This window comes from Notolabrus celidotus, chromosome 23 (genome assembly GCF_009762535.1).
Source record: "Notolabrus celidotus isolate fNotCel1 chromosome 23, fNotCel1.pri, whole genome shotgun sequence".
Lineage (NCBI taxonomy): Eukaryota > Metazoa > Chordata > Actinopteri > Labriformes > Labridae > Notolabrus > Notolabrus celidotus.
The window spans coordinates 6,251,046-6,269,726 of record NC_048294.1 but is presented as its reverse complement, the minus strand read 5'-3'; the positions used below and the strand labels follow the sequence as shown (position 1 = coordinate 6,269,726).

General features: G+C 40.5%; 1 protein-coding gene and 1 long non-coding RNA gene across 2 annotated transcripts; both read left to right on the top strand.

Moving 5' to 3' along the window:
• Positions 1 to 2,203: 2,203 nt before the first annotated feature.
• On the top strand, positions 2,204 to 4,638 carry LOC117806992. The gene is made up of 3 exons (XR_004629848.1): positions 2,204 to 2,320; positions 3,734 to 3,913; positions 4,533 to 4,638. It is a non-coding gene; the product is annotated as an uncharacterized LOC117806992 (long non-coding RNA).
• A 2,637-nt stretch (positions 4,639 to 7,275) lies between these two features.
• On the top strand, positions 7,276 to 14,898 carry LOC117807488 (protein split ends-like). The gene is made up of 15 exons (XM_034676801.1): positions 7,276 to 7,315; positions 7,764 to 8,043; positions 8,130 to 8,203; positions 8,519 to 8,714; positions 9,018 to 9,106; positions 10,007 to 10,094; positions 10,211 to 10,290; positions 10,445 to 10,522; positions 10,625 to 10,720; positions 10,804 to 10,907; positions 10,992 to 11,100; positions 11,259 to 11,394; positions 11,478 to 11,504; positions 12,624 to 12,816; positions 14,220 to 14,898. Exons 2-15 carry the CDS (start codon positions 7,785 to 7,787, stop codon positions 14,572 to 14,574), a joined length of 1,884 nt encoding a protein of 627 aa, XP_034532692.1. The 5' UTR covers positions 7,276 to 7,315; positions 7,764 to 7,784; the 3' UTR covers positions 14,575 to 14,898.
• Positions 14,899 to 18,681: the final 3,783 nt, after the last annotated feature.

Genomic DNA, 18,681 nt, shown 5'->3' with positions numbered 1-18,681 from the left:
GTTAGGCAGTTTTATTAAAGGCCACGATGCAGCTGTCAGAGTAAAACAACTAGTTCTGTTTCCTTTTTACTGAGGCTGGGGTGCTGATGGCCTTGCAGTCTTTGCGCCCCACATAAAGGGGCTATAGCCGTCGTCACAGAGGTCGCCGGTTCGACTTCCGGCTGGTTGACTATTTGCTGCATTTCTTCCCCCACTCTCTGCTCCCCACATTTCCTATCTCTATTACGCTGTCCTATCCAAGAAAGGCAAAAATACCCAAAAACATTACAAAAAAAAAAAAAAAGAAAAAGAAAAAAAAGAGATGAGGCTAAAACAAGATAGAGGAAAGTAAAAGGAATACATTAAAATAAAAACCGATGAATATCATAAAAATAAAAATAAAATAACATAAAATAGAATAAAGTCAACATGATGCTAAAACAGTGGTAATAATAGTAGTCCAATATCAATATTATATTGAATTATTTTTCTTATTGTGTTAAAAAAAACGTCTATTCTTGATGTATTGATGAGAAATAACCTATCTATGAAAATATATTAAGTGAAACACTATGGTAGCTAAACATAATTTATTCCTTTTTAAAAATCTCATACTGTTGATTCACTAGTAGGATTAATTTTTCCCAAAAAAATTTTCAATCATATATTATTAGTTATTAATAAGCTTACTGTATCTGCCTCCGCAGATGCTTCAGGTATGAAGAACTGTGAGACTGCCGTTTGGTATTTGTTGGTTCTGATATTGCGGGAAAGTTGCTCTCCAGCAGCATGCTGTCACACGTCCGATATGCCGCCATGCGCCACCATGGTGCTGCGTTCAAGGCAAATTGGAAATACGGGACAAACCGCGTCTCGTATTGATTCAAAAAGGGACACAATGTATAAGTGTGAAATACGGGATAATTCCGTATTTTACGGGACGGGTGGCAACCCTAATTGCATGTATACACCAGTCAGGCAGGGCTTTGACTCAGAAGTCAAACAGCATAAATGCATAGAAGGAAGCCGGGAAATATCAACAGACGACTAAGTATGAAAGTAAACAAGACAAAGCTGTCATATTGTACAAACCAAAGGCACAGAGCTTTATAGTTGTCCATGTTTTTTCAAAAGACACCCAGTTTGCTTCTTGCTAGCTTGTTTAGGTATGTAACGTCATCGGTCAACAGGGTGAGAGTCTGATAGTAACTAGCTGAAAGGGGTGTACTGAGACGAGGTGTATAGTACGGTGGCCCTGAAGGACAAAACAAATTTACAAAAGATGAAACACTTTTACTAGTCCTGAAACAAATTAACATTTCATTATTTCAGAATGGGAATGTACCGAATACCGGAAGTAAATGAGTGAGGGGTAATGTAGTTTGTTTTGATGGAGAGATACCGAACGGAGCAACATGGTGTACATGTTAGGACATCCTCAGATCTCAGAGTCAGATGTCGGACCTCAGATGAAAAAGCATCATGTTTCACCAGGGGAAGAAAAGCTCCATCATGTCTCTGGAAAACCTTCATCATGTGTCAGAATTCAGATGAAACGGCCTCAGACCATATAGCCTCAGGCTAAACTGAGTCAAAAATAAATTGTATATTGTTGTGACATCACCAAGCAGTGAATCTAATTTTAAGAGCAAAATAAAAGTAACACTCACCTGCTCTTTGTTGCTAGAGATTTTTTTGCCCCTGTCCAAACTGTGCAGGTCTGATTCGAGGTCCAAAACATATGGCCATATACATAACATGATTTGTCATCTTGAATAGAGAAACATGATGTTGTAGCTTGGCAACAGGTGAACAGGGTTCCGGAATGCTGGGTGCATGAGTGCTTTATGCCGTAAAGAGACAGAAGCTGAATTTAAGTATTTCAGACAGAGGCTGAAACAAATGTTTTAACAGATGCCAGGCTGAGATAAGTCAAGAATTTGTTGAGCTCTTAGCTGTTCCCAGCTTGTACAAAGCTATCAGACGAACAATATGAGGCCTGGAGATTAGCACAATACCCATCACAGAGCATCATTTCCCAGTAAGCAGAACTAACACATGGGTTGTGGTGTGTTATTCAATTATTCTTCTGGATGAATCCATTTAAGTTTGTAAGTCATTTTGATTGTTTCATTGAAAAACTGTGCCTTCAACCTTCACAGATAATCAAACCAACGGCATGAGCCTCCAGGTTTGCCATTGTGGCTGGTCCAAAGTCACGTCCTACCAGGGCCTGCGGACTCATCAGGGGAAGAAAGGATGCACACCAAGAGGAGAGAGAATCCCTTATAGTGCACATCTTAAATTTCCTCAACTAACATACCCGATATCTCCAATCCAGGTAGCAGAGCCTTCCATGGACATGTTTACTCTGTTCAAATGTATGCTTTACACATTTTGGGAACATAGTTCTTGTATCACTTTACTAACAGAAAGAGAAACAGTTCATTTTCATTGTTTTTAACAAGATTCAATTGCCTGTAACATTGCGTATGAGGTGCAAATATACAGAGTTCTGGCCTGAGGAGCTGGCTTTTCTGTGTTGGGCCATGCTTCTATGGAGAGGTTACTTTGTTTCGCCAACCTGCGATTTTTGGTTTCACTATATAGCATAAACTACATTACTCTGTTTGTGCTGACCTCAGCACAAACAGAGTAATGTATTGATGAACTAGTTTCTGTCTCAGTGTGTAGAAGGGCTTCAAATTAACTGTGAGTTCCTGAGTGGTATAATGGATCACAGACAACTTGAGTATAGGCATGCGGCCGTCAAGGGGGTGTCCCTGTGTCCCTCTTCCAAGCGATGTAGCTCTCTACCCCTTTGGCCGTTTCATGGAGGTTTTCTGAATTGGCCTTAGTCTGGACCTTCACTCTGAGACCAATTTGCCAAGGGAGACCCTAACCATTGCTATGCTGATCGGGATCAGCATGCCCAGGTCTTATACCCAGACTGCCCCCCGGCTTCCATAAACCCAACCCTCATGCGTACACCTGCTAGTGGTTGGCCCACAGGGTGGTGGCTCCATGTTTCCCTTTTGGGCTGAGCCCAACCGGGCCCAATGAAGGAATCCCAGCCACCAGATGCTCACCATACAGCCCCCCTCCACCGCATCTGGATTAAGGGGGTGCCCCTGTGTCCGTCTTCCAGGCAAGGTAGGTCTCTCCCCTTTGGCCGTTTAATGGAGGTTCTCTGAATTGCTCTTAGTCTGGACCCTCCCCCTGAGACCAATTTGCCAAGGGAGACCCTAGCAGGGCCTGATGCCCCCGACAACATAGCTCCCGGAACACACAAAAACCCCTCCACCGGGTTAAAGTGGCGTCTCTTGGAGGAGGCCTACCAGACATCTCCCTTTAAAGGTGTTCCAGGCACATCTAACTGGGAGAAGGCCCAAAGGTACAACCAGAACTCGTTGGAGGTATTATATATCATATCTGGTCTGGGATTGCCAAGGGATTCCCTAGGAGGAGCTGGAAAGTGTTGAAGAGAGAGGGATGTCTGGGTTCGATCTGCTTGGACTGTTACTTCTGTGACCCCGGATAAACGGAAGTAAATGGCTGATGGATGGCTAACGTTGCTGTACGACAGGGGCTGCACTATGTGACTTTGGTGTAAGGGCAGGGCATAGGTTTGATAGTATTGCTGTCCCAAGACAGACTTTTTTTTAATCAGCTTCCTGATATAAACATGTTTTACATCTGCTTGGGTTTTAATGTTATTTCCAAGGACTCATTTAAAACTTTGCTAACTCCACAGACAATCAAGGCACCAGATGTGAGCTGGCAGGTTTGCCATTGTGGCTGGTCCAAAGAAACAACCTACCAGGGCCTGCGGACTCACCAGGGGAAGAACGGATGCACACCAAGAGGAGAGAGAATCCCTAATAGTGCACATCTTAAAGTTCCTCAACTAACATACTCGACATCTCCAATCCAGGTAGCAGAGACTTCCACTGACATGTTTACTCTGTTCAAATGTATGCTTTACACATTTTGGGAACATCGTTCTTGTATCACTTTACTAACAGAAAGAGAAACAGTACATTTTCATGGTTTTTAACAAGGTTCAAATGCCTGTAACATTGCGTATAAGGTGCAAATATACAGAGTTCTGGCCTGAGGAACTGGCTTTTCTGTGTTGGGCCATGCTTCTATGGAGAGGTTACTTTGTTTCGCCAACCTGCGTTTTTCGTTTCACTATATAGCATAAACTACATTACTCTGTTTGTGCTTAGGTCAGCACAAACAGAGTAATGTAGTGATGAACTAGTTTCTGTCTCAGTGTGTAGAAGGGCTTCAAATTAACTGTGAGTTCCTGAGTGGTACAATGGATCACAGACAACTTGAGTATAGGCATGCGGCCGTCAAGGGGGTTGCCCCTGTGTCCCTCTTCCAGGTGATGTAGCTCTCTACCCCTTTGGCTGTTTCATGGAGGTTTTCTGAATCGGCCTTAGTCTGGACCTTCACCCTGAGACCAATTTGCCAAGGGAGACCCTACCAGGGGCTGATGCCCCCGACAACATAGGGACTCATTTAAAACTTTGCTAACTCCACAGACAATCAAGGCACCAGATGTGAGCTGGCAGGTTTGCCATTGTGGCTGGTCCAAAGAAACAACCTACCAGGGCCTGCGGACTCACCAGGGGAAGAACGGATGCACACCAAGAGCAGAGAGAATCCCTAATAATGCACATCTTAAAGTTCCTCAACCAACATACTCGACATCTAGAATCCAGATAGCAGAGCCCTCCATGGACATGTTTACTCTGTCAGCCAAGCTAGGTGAGTGGCACACGACTGATTCTTCTTTTTTTGAACAGGCCTTGTAATCGATCTCTTGTTCACCTGCTGCAAATTGTAGTAAATTAAATTCAAAGACAGTAAGAGTAGAGGCCTGAAGGAAACAAAGCTTTTGGTTATCTTTTTAAATATGCAGTGATAAAGTTTTGCTTATAAGAAACCCTGAGAGGCAACTGAAGCATTATTATTGTTCCTGTACATCAGTGGTAACTACATTTGATTCACAGTAATATCAAATGTCTGTAATAATGAAATATATATACTGTAGGTTAAATGTTCTTATTTTTCAGAGGCTGAACGGAACATCAGGAAAAATCAAGGGAAAAAATATCATCAAAAGGAAAGCAGTCCAAATAACAGCCCTCCCATCAAAAGGAGATATTTCTCATCTACGTTGCAGGTAAGGAATAAATGTGAGCAAGCTCATAGCCAGAAAGCGAATGCTACCCTAGTTTAATTGTTGGGTACTCTCTTTTGTGTTGTGTAACCATTAAACCTAGTGCTAATATTCACTTTTGGCACCAGCATGCTTTTAAAGCTGCTGTTGGTAGTGGTGATATATATATATATATATATATATATATATATATATATATATATATATATATATATATATATATATATATATATATATATCAGTTTGGAGAGAGATTTCGAATGTCAACACTACCCCTCCCCACCAGATTTCCTCTCACTCACCTCCCCCTCCCCTCTCTGCTCCCATAAGCCCCGCCCACAAAAGATCATCGTGCGCGTTCTATGAAGAAGTAGTGGCTTCCCAGCCAATCAGGACAGAGGATCAGGGAGTAGCTCTGATTGGTCCGTGAAATCAAGTCAAATGACTTCACTTACAGATGAGTACCGATGTGTATTATGACCTTTTCTCCAAACCCAGCAGATAAAAAAGTAACGTTTTTAAAACCATTCCTACCAACAGCAGCTTTAATTCTAGCAACAATATCAAAGTATTTGGTGTGGCACTCCTGTCATAATGAGCAGGTAAATACTGGAACATATAAAAAATACATGAAATATTGAATGTTTGCAAAAATTGGCTAAGTTTACATATAACTAATCTGTGAATACTTCTCTTCCACTTCTCTGTCAGCCTCCCTCGATGTATTCAGCAACATCCTATTTTGGCAACCAAACAAGTCCTGTCATCACAGAGGCCAACCAAACAAGTATGTTTCACAACTCTACATCACTCATAACAGAGTATGAACGGGACAGAGCAGCAGTCAAGTGTAACATACACAAATGAGCTTAGTTTGACAGTGGCCATGTTCTTTCTTTGCAGTGTTTCAAACCCCAACGCACGTTTTTAGGACAGACACCAGAGCTCGTCGAGAGCTTGATTTCTCGGCTGGGGCACAACAGGTACTGTAGATTTCCTGTTAGCTATGCTACAGAGATCAATGAAACTATGTTTTGGCTAGCAGAACATTACAAGTGAAATATTGAATGTTTGCAAAAATTGGCTAAGTTTACATAAATTCTCGATCCAAGATGGCTGCACGCATGGATGCTGCGGCTGGTTGCTCTGTAGTTAGGTGCATTGTCTTTTGCACCTAATGAGGACTGCACCGTTCAATTTTGTTGTACTTGTTGCAATGACAATAAAGGCTTTCTATTCTATTCTATTCTATTCTATTCTATTCTATTCTATTCTAAAACTAATCTGTAAATGCTTCTCTTCCACTTTTCTGTCAGCCTCCCTCGATGTGTTCAGCAACATCCTATACTGGCAAACAAACAAGTCCTGCCATCACAGAGGTCAACATGGAGGAGCCAAGCGAAACAAGTATTTTTCCCAACTCTACATCACTCATAACAGAGTATGAACGGGACAGAGCTTGGTTTGACAGTGGCCATGTTTTTTCTTTGCAGTGTTTCAAACCCCAACGCACGTTTTTAGGACAGACACCAGAGTTCGTCGAGAGCTTGATTTCTCGGCTGGGGCACAACAGGTACTGCAGATTTTCTGTTAGCTATGCTACATAGATCAATGAAGCTATGTTTTGGCTAGCAGAACATTACGAGGGAAATATTGAATGTTTGCAAAAATGGCTAAGTTTACATAAATTCTTGATCCAAGATGGCTGCGCGCATGGACTCTGTGGCTGGTTGCTTTGTAGTTAGGTGCATTGTTTTTTGCACCTAATGAGAACTGCACCTTTCAATTTCATTGTACTTGTTGCAATGACAATAAAGGCTTTCTATTCTATTCTAATGTATTCTAAAACTAATCTGTAAATACTTCTCTTCCACTTTTCTGTCAGCCTCCCTCGATGTATTCAGCAACATCCTATTTTGGCAGCAAAACAAGTCCTGCCATCACAGAGGTCAACATGGAGGAGACAAGCCAAACAAGTATGTTTCACAACTCTACATCACTCATAACAGAGTATGAACGTGACAGAGCTTGGTTTGACAGTGGCCATGTTCTTTCTTTGCAGTGTTTCAAACCCCAACGCACATTTCTTGGACAGACACCGGAGCTCGTCGAGGGCTTGATTTCTCCACTCCAACACAACAGGTACTGTAGATTTTCTGTTAGCTAACATGTTTAACACAGTAGGATGTTTTATTCAATATTTAATATTAACATCCTTTATACAAAAAGAGCTGATGCGGTAAACAGTCCATGATCAGGTTCTAATGGATGATTTGGAGGCAAGAACCAAAAAGCAGTCCAGCCAGGAAACCTCACAGGGCATTGACCTCCTTGCACAACAGTACTTGCTATAGAAAAAAAATAAGACCACTACATAATTTTCTTGAGTGTTGTTCCCTTCTCCAGTAAAATTAAGTAGATCTGAGCTAAGACTTGAAAAAAGGAGATATTTCTTGTCTACGTTGCAGGTAATGGAATCAGTGTGTGCAAGGTTATAGATTAAGGTCTAATTGAATGATGCAATTTTCCTTTTTGAGACAATAATTCAGTTGAGGCGACTGAAGTTTTTTCTTTTACCTCTGTTGGACAGAATGGTTTTACAAGCTACTCCATGCCAACGGTTCCACCAGTAACTCAACAAACGGTTCCACCAATGGTTCCACAAATGGTTCCACCAGTAACTCCACAAATGGTTCCACGAATGGTTCCACCAGTAACTCACCAAACGGTTCCACCAATGGTTCCACCATTAACTCCACGAACAGTTCCACCAAGGGTTCCACCAGTAACTCAACAAACGGTTCCACCAATAGTTCCACCAACGGTTGCTGCAGCCAGAGAAGCTGAAGTACAGCAGATGATCCAAACATGTATGCATTTCAGTTATAGTTAATCCATAACAGGAAACAAAAGTGATGATTTATATTTAACAGTGAATCATGCTCTTTCATTACAGTCACTGACAATCTGCAAATCGCTTCAAACTCAGACAGAGATACTGGAGCCCTCGATACCACCAGTGCTGCACAGGTAGAAACTTCTGACTGGTTAAAGCATCATGTTTCAGTAAAAAAAATCAAAACCGTCACCTGGATAAACTCTGATGCGTTGATAATGTCTGATGATACAAAGCTATCAGATGAACAATATGAAGGCTTGATATTAGCATAATACCCATCTTTAGATTAAAAAAAGGGGGTTCAGACAGCATCATTTCCCAGTAAGCAGAACTAACACATGGGTTGTGGTTTGTTGTTCAATTATTCTTTTGGATGCACCCATTTCAATTTTTATTATTTCATGAATAATTGTTTCATTTTAAAAACTGTGCCTTCAAACTCACAGATAATCAAACCAACCAGCATGAGCCTCCAGGTTTGCCCTTGTGGCTGGTCCAAAGTCACAACCAACAAGGGCCTGCGGATTCACCAGGGGAAGAAAGAATGCAAACGAAGAGGAGACAGAATCCCTAATAATTCACAACTTAAAGCTCCTCAAGTAACAGACTCGACATCTCCAATCCAGGTAGCAGAAAAGCCAGGTGAGGGGCACACGACTGATTCTTCTTTTTTGAACAGGCCTTGTAATCGATCTCTTGTTCACCTGCTGCAAATTGTAGTAAAATAAATTCAAAGACAGTAAGAGTAGAGGCCTGAAGGAAACAAAGCTTTTGGTTATCTTTTTAAATGTGCAGTGATACAGTTTTGCTTATAAGAAACCCTGAGAGGCAACTGAAGCATTATTATTGTTCCTGTACATCAGTGGTAACTACATTTGATTCACAGTAATATAAAATGTCTGTAATAATGAAATACACAGTAGGTTAAATGTTCTTATTTTTCAGAGGGTGAACAGAACATCAGGAAAAATCTAGGGAGAAAATCTCTTCAAAGGGAGAGCAGTCCAAAGAACAGCACTCCCATCAAAGCAGAGGTAAGCTAAGCAATTAGGATCTGGTTAGATCCAGTTTTGCACAGGAAGAAACTTCTGACTGGTTAAAGCATCATGCATTCTGATGTACAGACTTCAAATGTATGCTTTACACATTTTGGGAATATAGTTCTTGTATCACTTTACTAACAGAAAGAGCAACAGTACATTTTCTTTGTTTTTCACTAGCAAGATTCAAAAGCCAGTAACATTGCGTACGGATACCATAAAGTAAATATACTGTAGTGTGCTTCAAACTCAGACAGAGATACTGGAGCCCTTGATATCAGCAGTGTTGCACAGGTAGAATCTTCTGACTGGGGGCACTGGTGGCCTAGCGGTCTAAGAGGCTACATACAGAGGCTACAGTCCTCGTCGCAGGCGATACATTACATTCAATAGTTGTGATTTAGGCATCATATTTCTCATCAGACATACATTTTTATATTACATCCATACAGGATCACACTAAAGCCTATGCAGCATTTATATCATTGCACTTCTTATGTTCGTGTATTTACTTCCTAGAACATTTACGTTCGCTTTGACGCAATATTTCCATACAGACGTGGATAAGGGAATCATTGGTATAAAAAACTGAGGGGTGTTGAGGAATAAAGGTAAGTGTTGAGGGTGTTGTAGCAGCACTAGTGAATACTGTTGACTGTAAACACTCATCTCTCTTAAGCTAATAAAATAAAGGCAAAAAGGCCAAAAAATAAACTTCTGACTGGTTAAAGCATCATGCTTCAGTAAAAAAAAATCAAAACCTTCACCTGTTTTCTTTTTTAAAGCTTTTCTTGCACCATTACTTCCACACAAACAAATATTGAACGTTGGCAAAAAATTGTAAAGATTTCATGAAACGAATCTGTGAATATTTCTCTTTCATTTTTCTATCAGCCTCTCCAGACGTCAACAACACCAATTTTGGGCAACCAAGCAAATCCTTCAATCACAAAGGTCAAAGTGGAGGAGACAAACCAAACATGTATGCTCAACAACTCTACATCATTCATATCAGAGAATGACTGCAACAGAGCAGAAGTCAGGGGTTACATTTACAAAGGAGGTTGGTTTGACAGTGGCCATGTTCTTTCTTTGCAGTGTTTCAAACCCCAACGCAAGCTCTTGGTAGCGACACCAGAGCTCATCGAGCGCTTGATTTCTCCACTGGAGCAAAACAGGTACTGCAGATTTCCTCTTAGCTAACATGTCCTGCTGGAGAGAAAATCCAGTCTTTACCCTTTGAATCATTTTGGTCAATTTCTCATTGCCATTTATCGTCATCTATCATTATACCATTTAGTCTAGCTTGCACTCAGTGTTTTCATCCTTTAGGTGGAGAAGTGGTCTAATGCAACAAACACAGCTCAGGAATTGTCAAAGAAAGAGAGGGACGAACAGAAACTAGCAAAGGTATTACACTATGCTAAAACTAGCATAACTAGAAAAAAACTAAGATGTGACTGTACCTGTGTGTGCACATGCAAACTGAATATGTTTTTGTCTGTGTTCAAGACAAAGCAAGATAAGATAAGAGCTGATTTGCAAATGAGGATTCAAATGATGGAACAAAAGATGGCCGAGATCAAATCCTCTGAAAAAGCCTGCAAGGTCAGCTATAGCACATTTTTTATTTCAGGTTTTGGTTTTGATTGATGTTGCTTTAAATTGTCACCGTGTTTTTCTCTTTTCAGGGGAGTTTGGATGCTGAATGGGTTGAGATCAACGATGTGTTCTCTGCTGTGAAAAGAGTCGTGGACGAGGCTCGACTAAAAGCCCTGAAACCTCTGGAGGAGAGGTCAGTCATGTGTGGATTTGTCGGTCACCAACGCCTTATTTTACTTTCACTGGACATCAACATAGTAACCGATTTTCTGTTCAGGAGGAAGAGAGTGAAGAGGGAAACACAAGACCTGGTCCAGAAACTTCAAAAAGAAATCGACAAACTGAAGAAGACCATTGATGAGCTGGACCAAAACAAAGATCCAGGGGTGAGCACTAAGAAAGTTAAATCTGAGCTTTGACCTACTAAAACCTTTAATAAACCCTTAAATGCCTTTAGTCCAGATGAAAACACTAGAGTGAGGAAAATTTCTTACAATTCCAGACACTGTCTGATGCATTGAATTAATCAAAGACTCACACACAGGTCTCTCATCTCCTGGAACCTCAATCTTGGGAAAGAGAAACTGTGGACACTTCATTCTCCTTCAGTACACTCAGAGCTACAACCTCCAAAATGATCCAAGAGATTCAGGAGAAAGTGGAAAAACTCTCCTCCACTGGTGAGTTTGTTTCTATTCATTGAAATCAGAGACAGTATGAGTCATCATGACGCCTTGTTTTAACAACATTTCTCTTTCCACAGAACTCAAGAGGACTTCCAAGTTTGCAGGTGTGTGACTGATAATGTATTTTCAAATTTAACTTGCCAAACAAGAAGCCCTTAAATATAATAAATAGTAAATTAGTATAATCATTTAGTAATCCACCGATTCTGGTCTGGTTCTTTTCTTCTCTTTTCTTTTTTCAAACTTCTTTCTGTCATGTATTTACTTCTTTTTTTGAAATTATAAAACAAATGTTCTATTTTGTATTTTTACTTTGTTTCTCTTCTCTTCAGCCAGTACAGAAAGTCAGGGCTACTGATATACTTTGAAATGTGTAACATTCGAGTAAAACTCAAGAGCATGTTTGAAACAATTCAAATTTTTGCAATTTTTGCACAAAAAGTGGAAAATATGTAAAAAGTGGAAAAAAAAAGAAAATATGATAAAATGAAGTGAAATTTTTTAAAAAGTAATAAAAAGGGAACATTACATAAAGTAGAACATATGAAAGAAAAACTTAGCAAAAAATCCCAAAAGTGAAAAAAAAAAAAAAAACTTAAAAAAAAAAGAAAAAAAAGAAAAGGAAAAAAAAAAAAAAATGCAAAAAAAAGGAAAATACACAATAAATGCAAAAAAAAAAAAAAAAAGAAACCTGAAAAAAAATGCAAGGCATGTGTGTGGCAATAACCCTCAACTTGCTTTTATACAAACAAAACCCAAATCACAAAATAAAATTTGCCAAAAATTGAAAAGCTACTCCAAATGGTTGACTTCCTATTTGGTTTTAGGTATGTTTGTTCAATTCAATTTTGTTCTTCTTGACACGATGATTACAGTAACCTCTATACAGACTCTGTTTTGAATATTTCAAGGGGGGCACTGTGGGGCCATTTTGCCACACCTATGTGTGTGAGTCACATCCAACTTCAATGTTTGCCACTTATGATGCATGTGCAAACTTTCATGAGTTTATAAGATGGACATGACAATTTTTAGTCTATCTGAATCAATTAACATGTCATTGGAAAAAAAGTATCAAAAATATTATTTACAGCTTCTTTTCTGCATCATGTAGGTGCTGACTTTAGATGAAGTGAATAGACAACATTTATTTAAGTTGCATTGATTAAAACTCCTCTGCTCTGAGACTGAAAAACTGATGTTTATTGTTTATCTCTCTTTAGGCAAAATTAAAGCTCTTCTCCTGACTGCCATCATCATCATTTTCATCCTAGCTCTTGCTCATGAGGACAAAAAAGTACCCTCCAACATAGAGCTCTCCCAGATGAGGACAAACACCAAAGCATACGAAGCTTTCACCGAACAACACATCATCTCAGAGAGCTTCGACAGGAACTCTTTGCAGGAGTGGGCAAGGTGAACTTAAAGATTACATCAACATTATCTTTATGGAAGAGAAAATTATTTACCTCACGTGAGGTATACCTTGAACAATTTTGAATGTTCAATGTGTCCACTACAGAATGTGCGTGGTTTGGACTTGATCAGAGAAAAGGCCTAGGGCAAGATCTCTTAAATACATACCCTTGCGAATCAGGCAAAAAACTGAAGAAAAGAAAGATGGCTGACTTCCTGGTTGGGATTTCACCATGACATTAGGAATCTTTTTTGTAGGTCTTGGCCTGATAGATATGGGAAAAAAATGTCATGCATGTAGTTTGAGCTGTGTTAAGGAGGTGTGGTGCTGGAAGGAAGGTGGTGCTATTGAGCAATTTTTGGGACTTTTTGCACGGGACCACCAAAATATCAATTTTTTTTTAGCCAATCCTGATGCATGTGCAACTTTTGGTGAGTTTTGGGGCATGATGAAGGCTCCAAAAAGGCAATTTACTTGGGTAGGTAGAAAGAAAGAAAGAAAGAAAGAAAGAAAGAAAGATCTTTCGGGTTCCAGTAGGGCCTTCGCCGATCTTGTCGGTGCTCAGGCCTGAGCATGATACATGATAAAAAAAATAGTAAGCCAGTATATCTTAGTTTAGCATTATCAAACTAAAGCTTGAGCTGTTAGAGGTAGTATGTTACCAAGTGGATGTTGTCATTTGGTCTTATATTTTTGTAAACCAGTGGAGTCACCCCCTACTGGTAGATGAGATAATGCAGTTAGCATGAATTTGCATTCATTTCACAGTCTGTTGTATATCATATCAAATATCATATGCATGCCACGTAATAGCAGACAAACTGTGACGGTTAGAAAACCAGATGTAACAATGTGGACCCAAAAGCACAGCCGGAGGCAGAGGCCCAGTTTAGTGAATTTATTGAATGGAACAAAGGGAGCAGGGAAGGGATCCAAGGTCCAAGGTGTGAGGACTAGAGGTGGAGGCTGGTGAATAAATCCAGGTAGAGAGTGAGGTAGTGTGGCAGCAATAGGGAAAAAGCACTGGGGCTCGTGGAGGCACTGGAGAAACAGAGACAACAGTGTTAGTCACAGGTAAAAAGCACAAAGCTGGAACACTCGATAGCAAAATAGCAATTTCACGACAGAACCGGCCAAGATACCACTTCAGATGCGGGAATAATCTGGCACTGGAGAAGCCTCCCAGCAGGGCTTAAATGCAGGTGGTGATTGCAGAGATCAGGTGCAGGTGTGAAGGTGTGAAGGTGCAGGTGTGGGAGGAGCAGCCCAATCTCTGAGAGGAGAGAGACTCCACAAAAGAAACCAACTAAAATGTCACAAACATGTTGCAATAATCACACAAACGTTGTACTGTAACAGTGTTAAATCCAAAAAAAATGTAAACATTGATTTCCTTTCACAGTTACCTTGAGGGTAAATACCTCTGCGGCAGAACTCCCACTCAATCCTTCATTGACGCCAGTGCAGCAGATGTCAAGAAGATCTGTTCCTCCTCCGGCTGGCTTGTTGAAGATGCTCCTGTGCTTCAGAGTGACTTCTGCATGAGTGGTTCAACCATGACGGTCTATCAGGTTGAATCGGACACTTGTTGCAATGTTTTAAGTGCAATACGCTCCGATCACTATGTGACCGTTAGATGTGCGAACCTTGGCGGACTTTACCTGCCCATCCATTATGAAGCTTACAGAAACCAAAGGCCTGCACAAAAACACTGCACTCCTCCATGGATCGATCAGTCAATCAAGACTGATTTATAAAGCGCCTTTCATTCAAATCAAATGCAATTCAAAAAGCTTTACAGGGGTTGGAAAAATAAATAAAACAATAGAATATTAAGATAAATTTAAAGTGACAATAAAATGATAAATTATATGAAGTTATCAAAAACCTACATAAAGGCAAGACTAAATAGATAGGTCTTTAATTTACTTTCACTAACAAGACCACTTCCTTGTTCGTCATGAATATATCTGTAACACGACCCACTGTAGTTTGAAATAAAACCACATCATTGAACATAAAACAAAACCATGCCATAGTACAGTTTTAAGAATTGTATTTAAGTAAGTTAAAAGGTCAAAGTGAGGGATGAGTAGGGGTTGGGGGAAGGAGGGATAAGTTGGGGTCAAGGTAAAAAGAGATTGGTAGACGTTGAGGTAAGGAGTGACGAGAAGGGGTCCAGGTAAAGAGGGATGGGTATGGTTTGAGGTAGAGGGGGATGGGTCAAGGGAAGGAGGGATGAGTAGGGTTCAAGGTAAGGAGGAATGAGTAGAGTTTGAGGTAAAGGGGGATGGGTCAAGGAAAGGAGGGATGAGTATGGGTGAAGGTAAAGGAGGTATGAGTAGGGGTTGAGGTAAAGGGTGATGACTGGGGGTTGAGGTAAGGAGGGATGAGTATGGGTGAAGGTAAGAAGGGATGAGGAGGGGTCAAGGTAAAGGAGGGATGAGTAGGAGTCAAGGTAAGGAGGGATGACTCCCTACTCATCCCTCCTATGAGTAGGGATTGAGGTAAGGGGGATGGGTAGGGGTCGAGGTAGGGAGGGATGGGGCATACTGAGTAGAGTAACTCCAGACCACCTGGTAGGGGCTGGAGGATTACCCTACGTCTACCCCGCCTTCCTATGTCTTTCACTGGCTTCCTCTGACCTCCCCTTGGGCAGGGTGTGGAGCAGGAGCCGGTTGAGCGTCCCGCCGCTCGGGTTGCCATGTTGGTCAGGGGAGGAAATGCTCCTCATCCAGAGCCTCCACACAAGAGAGTTGAAGCCAGTTGGGCTGACTCCGTTCCAATGCCAGCAGAGTCAATTCAAACGGTGGAGTTTAAAGTCTCCTGAACACTTGATATGTCTTTAAGAGCTGTTTAGTTTGGTCACTTGATGGAGTCTCAAGAGCAATTTAGTCTGTTTTTCTTGATTTTCCAACCCCAACTAGGTCTAGGCAGTTGCTTGTCTAATATGAGTCTGGTCCTGCTGGAGGTTTCTGCCTGTTAAAGGAAGTTTGTCCTTGCCACTGTAACTTGCTAAAATGCTGCAAAGTGCTCTGCTCATGGTGGATTAAGATGAGATCAGACTGAGTCTTGTCTGCAAGATGGGACTGGATCATATCCTGTCTTTGCATGGTACGGGCACTTGGATGTCAAATGTAAAGGTAAATTGACAAGAGTGGTTAACACAGCCAGCAAAATCATAGGGCAACCACAGGTTCCACTAAGTGAGAGATATGCACAGATAAGTAAAAGGTCCCATCCTTTGCACTGCCATTTTGAACTGCTCCCTTCAGGTTGGCATTTTAGACTGCCACAAGCCACAAAGAATATTTACAAGATTTCTTTTGTTCCAAGAGCAATTCAATTATTAAATTCTTAGATTGCAAAAATCATACCAGCCTTTTAATCTCAATTTTAGCAAACTGCAGCATCCGCCTGTCCCCCCGTCCAGGGTTTACAGGGGCCTGCATAATTTTATGACTTCAATTGTAGGATTTATGTAGGTATGTACGTATGCACGTGTCTATGTGCATGCGTACGTATATGCACATGTATGTATGTGTATATATGTGTATACATATGTGTATGTGTATGTACATATGGATATGTTTTATATTTTTATACTCCATATTTTAAACTAGCTCCTTAAAGGTATTCTGCTGGCACTCACCAGGAAGAATCCCGAGCACTCTCTCTGTTCTTATCTAAAAATGTTGTATTTTCTGTTTGTCTGTGAACCCGAAGGCAATTTTCCACATTGTGGACAAATAAAAGTTCTAATCTAATCTAATCTAATCTAATCTAAATAATATAACATAGAGTACGATCTAGACCTGCTCTGTTTGTAAGAGCATCTTGTGATAACATTTGTTGTGATTTGGCGCTATTTAAATAAAGATTGATTGATAATTAAATGTTTCCAGGCTTTAACATATTCCCTTCTGTGGTCAAATATTCACGATACAAGGGAAGGCTGTTTGTGAACTATAAGCAGACACTAATACGTCCGTTGGTATTGAACCCCTCCAGAGGAACAGAGCACACTTCACAGGACGGAGGTCAACTATTGAAAGAAGGTGAGAAAATACTGTCTCTTTGATATTAAATACAATTTACCATAAATTAAATGAGTAATCTTTAAAGCACCTCATACAATGCCTGTGAAAAAACTAATTGGAAGTCATGCATAGACCACAGGTGACAATATGTACAAGGTATCTGCTTTAAATTTTGTACTGTGAGTCCATCAATTAAGCTGTAGTCATCTTACATATCTTCTCTTCCAACTTTTTGAATACAGCATCGTTTTCTGTCGCCCTAAACTTCAAAATAAGACTATGTAGGTACTTTAGAGTCAGTTTGCTGCATCAAGACGTCAGGTAAGAGATTATAATTGTGACAAATCTGGGTAGATTCTCTTTTCTTTTATGATTTACAATGTCATTGCTTTTTTCGTCTTTTTGCAACATTCATACATTTACAGATATTCATAAACGCACAGAACAGAAAACCATTTTGTATCTGCTTCAGTCAGCAAACAGAAAAAACAACAACACACACACACACACACACACACACACATATATATATATATTAATAACAATAATAGACAAATACAATTGCAACAAAATAGTGATAATGAAAATAAACAAAAGCACAAATAGATAAAAGAATAAAAAAAAAACATGACAATAAAATGTATACTGTGTCCTTGTTAGTGAGTAGTGAGTAGATCAGGTAACTCGTCCACTTTAAAAGATAATTGTTCCACCTGTTGGTCTGTCTATAGAAAAGTTGTTCATATGAGGCCACCCTGCCTAGTTCAAGGAACCACTCTCCATATGAGGGGGATTCTGTTTTTCTCCATCCTCTTAATAGAGTCTGTCTGCCCACCATTATGGCTGTTTGAATCAATTCTGCATTTCTAGACTAAAAAGGTAAGTCTTGAGTTTGCTTTTAAAAGTGTTCATGCTCTGTGCAGCTTTAAATTGGCTCAATAGCTATACAGACGATGTGGCGGTTTAAATGCGCCCACCGTGTACAGAGGCTTTCGTCCTCATCGCAGCAGTCGCTGGTTCAACTCCCAGTTTTGAACTTTTGCTGCATGTCTTTCCTCACTGTCTGCTCCCCACATTTCCTGTCTCTCTGAAAATGCCCAAAACTATGTAATACTGTGTTACACCGATATTGCAATTTAATTTCAGGTAAGTGTATAAAAAAAGGAACAAAAATCTCTCTCAGTCCAGTCTTTAAATAAATCTTCATTGTGCAAAAATGTTATGAAGTCATGCCTGGCAGAGAGGAAGTGTGTGGTTTGTAGCCTTTTCCTTTAAACACAGAAGTGAAACAAAAGTACACTCCACTTCACACAGTGGTGAGTGGAACCCAGGAAACCACAATAGTATCGACATACAACTACATTTCCCGTTTTTTTCGTCTTGTGCAGACCGGAAGCTTCAATATTACTAACATAATAACAATAATACCAATAATGTTGTGTGTGTTCAGTGAACAACCTCACACTGAACACCGCAAAAACCAAAGAGCTGATCCTGGACTTCAGGCGAAAACGGGCCGCGCCTGCCCCCTTGTACATCAATGGCGAATGTGTGGAGAGGGTCCAGTCCTCGGCGTCCACATCTGTGCAGAACTCTCCTGGTCTGTGAACACCACAGCGTTGGTAAAGAAGGCCCAGCAGTGGTTACACTTCCTGAGGGTGCTCAGGAAGGAACATCTGAACACACAGCTCCTGGTGACCTTCTATCGTTCCTCAATTGAGAGCCTGCTGACCTACGCTGTCATGGTGTGGTACTTTAGCTGCACTGAGGCCGACCAGAAGAGGTTGCAGAGGGTGTTCAACACAGCACAGAAGATCATCGGCT

Coding starts and splice junctions, on each gene's coding strand:
- LOC117807488 (XM_034676801.1), top strand. CDS start 7,785: ATGCCAACGGTTCCACCAGTAACTCAACAAACGGTTCCACCAATGGTT. Junction 8,204..8,518: donor ATACCACCAGTGCTGCACAG/GTAGAAACTTCT, acceptor TCAAACTCACAG/ATAATCAAACCAACCAGCAT. Junction 10,721..10,803: donor CCTCTGAAAAAGCCTGCAAG/GTCAGCTATAGC, acceptor TTCTCTTTTCAG/GGGAGTTTGGATGCTGAATG.